This window comes from Chelon labrosus (genome assembly GCF_963514085.1).
Source record: "Chelon labrosus genome assembly, chromosome: 1".
Lineage (NCBI taxonomy): Eukaryota > Metazoa > Chordata > Actinopteri > Mugiliformes > Mugilidae > Chelon > Chelon labrosus.
Genome location: NC_140337.1, coordinates 24,962,678 through 24,971,524, shown reverse-complemented (window position 1 = coordinate 24,971,524; position 8,847 = coordinate 24,962,678). Strand labels below are relative to the sequence as shown.

Genomic DNA, 8,847 nt, shown 5'->3' with positions numbered 1-8,847 from the left:
CACATTCAGATCTCTTATCACGTCGACGGCTGAACCAGACTTTAGAGTAGGTCCCACCGATGGATTTGAACGTCCCCGCTCGCGTTGGAACGATATCGGCCCACAAACCGAAGTAGAATTTACTTCTATCGTCGACAGTTTGATTGCGAAGGCAAACGCAGAGAAAATCCCAAAGCTAACATTTGAGATTTGGACTAATGGGACGCCCTCGTGGCCTCAACGGCTTCTTAGTGTGCCAATGTTTTGGGGGTGATTTGCACGACTTTAAAAAGAAAGGGCGATCCCACAGATGCACACTTCTTATGTAACGGCGTAACATGGGACGGATGCGTAGAAGGAGTGAACACGTGCAGGAAATTCACAAAAATTGGGGAAAATCTGTCCATGTCTCGTTTGGGATCAGCGTCTTTTACCTCAGTACGGTCTGGTTTGCACAAGATGTGTTTATTTATTTATTTATTTATGTATTTATTTCGTGGCAACAAGATTCACCACCCGGGCCGAGGAGTCGTACATACATCCTGCGCACGCCATAACCACGTCTATACACCACCCGTTACGAAGAATTCATTCACCTTGATGTTTATTTTTTTTCGTGCGAGAGCGACGTCTGCGTAGCGTACACTGAAGAATTTACCGATACTGCATGTGCACTCATCTAGTTCAGTGCATTCTATGTGTAAAAAAATATATAGACATACATACATACATATATATATAGAGAGAGATATATATATATAATCCTGCAGAACTTTGGGGCCTTGTTCGTAGACAGTACCGCCTATTGACTTCACCTTTCATGTGTAGTCGTGCATCATTTGTCTTTGTGTGCCACCATTAACATTAATGTGTGTGTGTTTTTTTTTATTTAAATACTGGAAGGGACCCGGAGAAGCGCTGTGACCGGCTCCGTTAGCATGTCGAGTTTCTATTTATGGCTCAGAGTTGTGTAGTCTAGCTTCAAAGACGACTAAAACAAAAAAAAACATTAAAAAAAAATAAAAATGGGAACTGTACCTGATGTCTAAAAATGTCTAAAGGTGAAAGGCTCCTATAGGAGACTCTGCTTAACCCTCTTACACCCCCACCCCTCCCCCCCAACCCTTGCCCACCGTCCTATCCAACTATCGTGCATGCCCCTCCCCCACCCTACCTCCACCTCTACTGAACTCTACTGGACTGTTATTTTCAGTAAAAATTTGTACTTTACAGCAAAACTACTATCATGTATCTCTAATGTTAGGTATGTTTGATGTTAGCAATAACTTAAATCAGCAAAGATATAAATATATTTGATATTTAAATGCAAAGAAAATATAATGTGATAAAACGGCAACAGTGATGAATAGGGGATTTGTTTTAAAAGCAATATTGAGTAAATATATGTCTATATATACCTATAGATATGTATAGATATATATATATATAGTTAGTTTGTTTTGTTTGCTTTTGTTTTTTGTGTGTCTTTATTTGACTTTTTTGAGTCCTCTGCCTCAGTGTTGTTCGTTCCAGTCACTGGTGTTGTATAAGTGCTGAAGGCTTCTGTAGCTTCCCAGTATGTCTGTATATCTTGAATGCTGACTCGGTTAAGCTATAGCAACACAAATAAAGAAATCCTGCTGCTTCTGTCCACCTGCCGTCACTCTCTCAGCCCCGTCGGCTCTTACACCTCCTTCGCTTTACTCGAAAACGCCTTCGCTCACGTTTGCAAATGAAAGGGTTGTAGATAGTTTACGTGAATGTCAAGTGAAAAGCGCAGTCAGTCCTAAGGGCTGGTTAGCCTGTTTGGATCTGGCGGATTTGGGAGTAATTATAATTTTAGTTCCGTTTTTTTAAACCAACCAAATGCATTTAACCATAATAGCTTCATTAAAAACTCACGACGTCCAAACACCTGGAAAAGGAGACGCAACGCAGGTAAGGCATCAATCAAGACTTCCCACTCTGCACCAGCCTGTATCTACTCAATCTGGGCTACTAGAGAGGCAACAATCAAGGAAGCGCACAACTGATCATGTGATTAAATACATTCAATCTCTGTGTATGTGCTGTTATTTCATGATGAAATCAGAGTAATGGGGGAACAAAGACCACTCCATTATAGTCTGAGAGGTCCCAAAGGAACCCAGGGGAACTTCTAAGCAGCTAAAGGCCTCTCTGACATTGGCTAATGTTGATGTTGATGAATCCACTGAACAACCATGGTGTGATGGACAAAGACAGAAGACTATTGGGACAATGTTTAGTGGACAGATGGGACCAAAGTAGAATAGTTTGGTTTAAATGAGAGGTGTCATGTTTGGAGATGAAACATCAGAACCTCATCCCTCCATCAAACATGTTGGTGCTAATGTCCTGGTTTGGGCCTGTTCTGCAGCACCTGGACCAGGACGTCTTGAACATCATTGATGGACCAGTGAATTCTGAATTCTACCAGTGAACTCTAAAAGAAAACGTCAGGACATCTGGCCATGAGCTGAATCTGAAGAGAAACTGGGTCATGCAGCAAAGACAACGAGAATCAAGAACACAAGTGGTTCAACAAAAGAACGGTTAAAGAACAAGATGAATGTTTAGGAACGGCCAAGTCAAAGTCCTGACCTTAATCCAATAGAAATGTTGTGGAAAGACCTGAAGCAAGCAGTTCATGTGAGGAAACCCACCAACATCTCAGAACTGAAGTGGTTCTGTATCCAGTCGCTGTAGACGACTGGTCAGCAGTTACCGGAAACGATTAGAGGCGACAGCAGATACCGGAAACAAGGGTTCACTTATTTTAACAACTCACATATGAACAATTTATTTAAATTTTAAATAAAATTAATGTAATTGTTCCTCTTGTGAGGATGAATATTGCTGCAATATTAAAGGTTGCACTATTGATCATTATTTGGTTGACTCTGCTGCCACCTGCTGGTACTGCACATGCATCAGCTCATGTTGTATTGTTGTTGATTAAGTCTGAATTAAGCTAAGACTTTATTAAATATTAAAAATTGTGAATAGTACAATTTATACAAAAAGTATGAATTCAGTCTGAAGTGAGCGTGAACTTTACCAGGTTTGTTTACTGATGAACTAATTACAGAGAGATAGAAACAGTTACTCATCAGTCTGTCATAGATGTCAAGCTGACTTGGTAGACACGTAATATTAAGATAATAAGATGTCACATAGGAAGTGACATTAACAAGTCACACTGAAGTCAATGATATTCAAATACAGAGGTAATTATGTTAAATACAGGCAGATAGAGTAAGAGACCTTAGATTACCACGTCCTCCCAAACACAGGGAAGGACATTTCTAACACATAAATGGAATTTATTTCTCAAATGAATTACTTATATATTTTTAAATTTGATTTTAGAGAATTGCCATTCAATGTAATACACAACTTTTGTTTTATAATTGTGACAAAAGGTTCGATTGATTTGGATATAATCCTTATGTGAAACCCAAATCAACATTCATCTGAGTGGGACCTTAAACACAGAAAGGCAGGATAGTTTTATTATTATTATTCTTAAGGGAGTAAGTCTAAACACGATTTATTTGATTTGATTTGAAGAATATACCTTTTTTTTTATTTTATTTGTATACCTTTATTTTATTTTATTAACGTACCTTTATTTTATTTATTTTATTAATGTACTTTTATTTTATTTATTTTATTAATATACCTTTATTTTATTTTATTAACATACCTTTATTTTATTTATTTTATTAATGTACCTTTATTTTATTTTATTTCATTTTTATTTTATTTATGTGTCTATTTTGTTTTATTTGATAAAAAAATAATAAGCTTTTGTTTAGCTAGCTTAATGCTAGCTTTTGTATTTTCCATTTTTAATCGTCTCACGTGTCTAGTCTGAAGGAAAACAAACAAACAAACAAACAAAAAACTATTTATTTTTATTGCTTTAAATGGGAAGTAACTTTTTTTTTCAAATAAAAACTATAATGAGAAAGTGTGAACGTATTAACTTTTAAAATAAATAAATCTTTCGACATTTAGTCACCGTTAGTCACCGTTAGCTGCCGTTAGTCACCGTTGCCTGTTGTCGTTGAAATGTTCAATAAAGTTTTGGGTTGAAAAAAAAAACCTCTGGTGAAGAAGGAGGAGGAAGAAGAAGGAGACTCTGAGGGATCTGCTGGGATGTGGCACAACTTTCCTCCTCCTCTGTGTCGGAAAGAAAAGTAAAACCCTTTTTATGTCGGAGGAAGAAGTAAGTTACTTTACATTTGTTTTATTTAAGTTAACAGACGAGTTATCGAGTCTTTGTAAGTTAAAAACGTTAAAATCTACGCAGGAAGAATCAAAGTTTTCTCAGGAACCTCCTCCTCCTCCCTTCTCCTTTTTTTCCAGTTATTTAACCGTTAAAATATATTTTATATTATAATTATAGAGTTTACTGCAGTACATCATGTTTATAGGCTATAAATACTAATAACTTAGAGAAGCGATGCTTGTTTCAACGTAAAAAATACGATCTCAAACTTTTTTTAGTTGTTTGTTTTTGGTTCAACAAAGAAGTTAGTTTAAACGTGAAAAGCGAAATAAAATCAGTTTAATGATGATTATAAACTCCCTGACGCGTTCACGTCGATGTTTTTGTTGCGATTTTTAGGTTTTTAAAATATACGTGATTTAACTTTGATTGGGCGACGCCGAGATCGAAAAGCGGCCTATGGCGTGGCGCGCCACACTGAGTGAGGCTGTGACGAGAAAACACTGACGATGTGGCGCGGCACCAGACAGTCAGCCACAACATTAGGACCACTGACAGGAGACAACAAACAACATTTAAAACCAGGGATGTCAAACTGATTTTAGTTCAGGGGCCACATACAGCTTATCTGATCTCTAGGGGGCCGGACCAGTAGCATAATAATAAGTACACTACGACAATCAGCAATCATTTTACAAAAAATTTTATGAGCAGTCTGAAATGTCTTAAGAAAAATAAGTACAATTATGACGCATTCCTAGCATCTAGAGCAGGGGAGTCAAACTCATTTTAGTTCAGGGGCCACATACAGCCCAGTTTGATGTCAAGGGGGCCGGACCAATAACACGATGTTTAGTTCTAGGTCTCAGTTGTTATGTCCACAAATATGTGTGAACCCTTGGAATAGCAGTTGCTTTTATTGGGAAAAATTGCAGTTAATGTCTTCAGTGTAATTTTTGCATTTCACAAATTCATACCACGGGCCAGATTAGACCCTCTGGCGGGCCAGTTTTGGCCCCCGGGCCTTATATTTGACACGTATGATCTCTAGAGGGTAGTTCTGGGTCCCAGTGTCCTCGTGACCCTGTCAAGGACAAGTTGTTAAAGAAAAATAAATGAGTGAATTGCAGTTAATTCATCACGCGGGCCAGACTGGACTCTCAGGCTGGCCGGTTGTGGCCCCCGGACCGTATGTTTAACACCCCCTGATTTAAACCATCTTGTGACAAATTCAATGTTCTGCTGGGAAACTTCTGGACCTGGCATTCATTCATTCATGTGGATGTTACTTAGTATTGTAGCACCCACCTAGACCAGACCAGGCACCCCCACCCCATAGCAATGACACTCCTTGATGGCAATAGGATCCACAGAGGCCCCTCCCCTCAAAGACCCCCCACTAACATCATTCTGTTGACAGACACCACAGGACACCCTCACAAGACCCATGTCCATTCTCCGATGAGTCACAACTGTTTTATCGGAGGCCAACACAATATTAGGAAGGTGGTCATAATGTTATGGCAGGTCGGTGTGATTGATTACTGGTTCTAACTTTGTGCTCCTGCTCCAGAGATGGAGGGAGAAAAGGAGAAACAGAGGCAGCAGCGGGAGGAGAAGGAGAGCAACGAGGCGGAGGACGACGACGCAGACAGGGACGAGGAGGAGGACGACGATGAGGAGGAGGTGCTGAACGGAGAGGAACACGGGGCGGCGCTGGTCTGGCAGGAGGGCCTCGGCGGCGACGGTCTGGGCTATCCCATCATGCACTGGGAGGCGCTGAGCCTGCGCATCGCCGAGCTGGAGAAGCAGGAGGAGGAGGAGAAACAGAGGAAGGCAAAGGTCAGACGTGACGAATGAAAACGTCATGTGCTCCTTCAGTCTGTGTTCTGCCCTCACACTCAAATAAAGATGATTATCTAATAATATACATTTGGTCTCTTTAAAAAGAGATTCATTAAATAACTGAAACGACTAAAAACATCAGTGTCCAACAATGTGGGGGGGGGGGAAAGCTGCATTAAAATATGCCAAACGCAGTCGGCTGATAACACGACTGGTTTGTCTTTCAGGGTGGAATTTCTCTGGAGCGAAACCTGGCCCCACTGAGATGGACGGAGGAAAGAGGGAGGAGGGCTGACACCTGGGAGGACAACGACGATGCCTGCAACAGCCACGTGCTGTCCCTCACCTCCCGGTATGCAGACACACTTTTAGATTTTACATTATATTTTAAAAAATAAAAAAATAAATAAAAGATCATTCACATATAACTTTATAATATACCTCATAATCCTTTAAGAATAACATAATATACCTCATACTCCCATAAGAGTGGCATAATATACCCCATACTCCCTTAAGAGTGGCATAACATACCCCATACTCCCTTAAGAATTATATAATATACCCCATACTCCCTTAAGGATTGCATAATATACCCCATACTCCCTTAAGGATTGCATAATATACCCCATACTCCCTTAAGAGTGGCATAATATACCCCATACTCCCTTAAGAGTGGCATAATATACCCCATACTCCCTTAAGAGTGGCATAATATACCCCATACTCCCTTAAGAGTGGCATAACATACCCCATACTCCCTTAAGAATTATATAATATACCCCATACTCCCTTAAGGATTGCATAATATACCCCATACTCCCTTAAGAGTGGCATAATATACCCCATACTCCCTTAAGAGTGGCATAATATACCCCATACTCCCTTAAGAGTGGCATTATATACCTCATACTCCCTTAAGAGTGGCATTATATACCCCATACTCCCTTAAGAGTGGCATAACATACCCCATACTCCCTTAAGAGCGGCATTATATACCTCATACTCCCTTAAGAGTGGCATAATATACCCCATACTCCCTTAAGAGTGGCAAAATATACCCCACACTCCCTTAAGAATATTATATACCCCATACTTCCTTAAACATAACATTATATACCCCATACTTCCTTAAGAATATTATATACCCCATACTTCCTTAAACATAAAATTATGTACCCCATACTCTCTTAAGTAAATCCATCACGGCTTCGTTGACTTCTGCGTGTTCCTCAGTCTGCAGACGCAGACGAATCTCCAGCTTTGCTTCATCAACAACAGCGAGAGCGAGGAGGAAGAGGAGGACGAAGAGACCAGTGGACAAACTGCCAAGCTAAAGAGAGGGGCCGCTCAGAACGTCCAGCCTCCGGCCAAGCCCGAGAAACCGAAGTCAAGAGGCTTCGGGAACACTCTGAGGAGCCTACGAGACAGACTGAGACGAGACGGCAAAGCGCCGGTGAGGCTGGTGTTACCCAGCGGTGGCAAACCAGACGTGACTCACATTATATTTTTATTTTATTGACCCGTCATTTCCAACCTTCTCCTCAGACCGGAGTCTGCAGAGATCCTGCCGTCCACAGGAAACATTGGGAGCTCAGTGATTTGCACAACTCCAATATCAAGGACTTGAATGTCCTCTGTGCATCTCTCAACAAGGCAATACAAGGTACACAGCACCACGTACAAAACGTCCCTTTGTCTTTTATTTGCTCGGCTGCTTCAAACATTATCTTTATTTATTTTTTGTCCACGTCAGACTTGAGCTCAGAGCTGGTGGCCCGCCTCCAGGTCCGAGACCAGCTGAGGACAAAACAGGACGCCATGCTGCTGGAGGTACAAGATTTGACGTCCCTGTGAACCCGGCGGCCGAGGACGGCGAGGTTGTCGAGCGGCCCGGGAGCGGCGGTGGTGGCGTAACACTCGCAAAAACACTTGAACTTGAAAAGAAACTGTGGCACGGGGTAAACATTTCAGCCGGTCCCAGTGGACAATCGCGGCGTCGCTCCATGAATGGACTTTTTGGTATTTTTTGGTTTTTGTCTGTGTTTTTTTAGGTAAATAAGGGAAATTGTGTCCAATGCATTGACGGGAGTCGAGTCACAATCACAAGGGAATGGCTTCAGTTCACCACGTGACTGCATGCTTCAACACTAAAGGGTTCTCTTTCATGTCTTATATCAGCATTATTTACGCACATATAGTTATGGTACATATTTGAATCCATAGTGGTTCAGAGAGAGAGAGACAGAGCGGGCATTTGCATCGCTATTCATTCAACACAAATGAAAGTACCCAACTAAAAAAAACTTCAGTTTTGACAAAAAGGGAATGAGACCATTTTTTGGGATTCAGTCAAACTTGCATGAAACAAGCATGAACCTGTGGCTGAAGTACCGGCTGCCTCATTTCGTGCAATTTTTTTGCAGTCGGATTAACAGAAAGAGCCCAACCCAGTTACTGAGAGATTGTGCAATCCAGGGTGAGGCTTGTCTCAGCTGCCTGTCCCCGTATTAGAACTGGAAACCAGTGAGTTCAAACGTAAAAGGGTTCAAAATGACTGGAATCGTACAGAAACTAAATGTGTAGCACAGACCAGGCAGTGGACGGTGCAATGTCGACGTTTGGTGAGGTGGTAGTACGTGATCGTCATTCAATACGACCAACGAGTAGTACGTGGATGGTGCCCACGTTATTTAAGAAATATTCTTTTGCCAGTTTACTCAACTCCGATTAGAGGATCAGTGCTAGCGTCATTTATGCCGTCATTC

The 8,847-nt window shown here is 41.2% G+C and overlaps 1 protein-coding gene across 1 annotated transcript; it reads left to right on the top strand.

The window, feature by feature from the left end:
* The first annotated feature begins 4,114 nt into the window (after nt 1-4,114).
* On the top strand, nt 4,115-7,971 carry LOC311493018 (schwannomin-interacting protein 1). The gene is made up of 6 exons (XM_084551507.1): nt 4,115-4,231; nt 5,808-6,076; nt 6,307-6,431; nt 7,316-7,535; nt 7,628-7,745; nt 7,836-7,971. The coding sequence occupies exons 2-6, from the start codon at nt 5,810-5,812 to the stop codon at nt 7,934-7,936; spliced, it is 831 nt and encodes a 276-aa protein (XP_084407633.1). The 5' UTR covers nt 4,115-4,231; nt 5,808-5,809; the 3' UTR covers nt 7,937-7,971.
* Nucleotides 7,972-8,847: the final 876 nt, after the last annotated feature.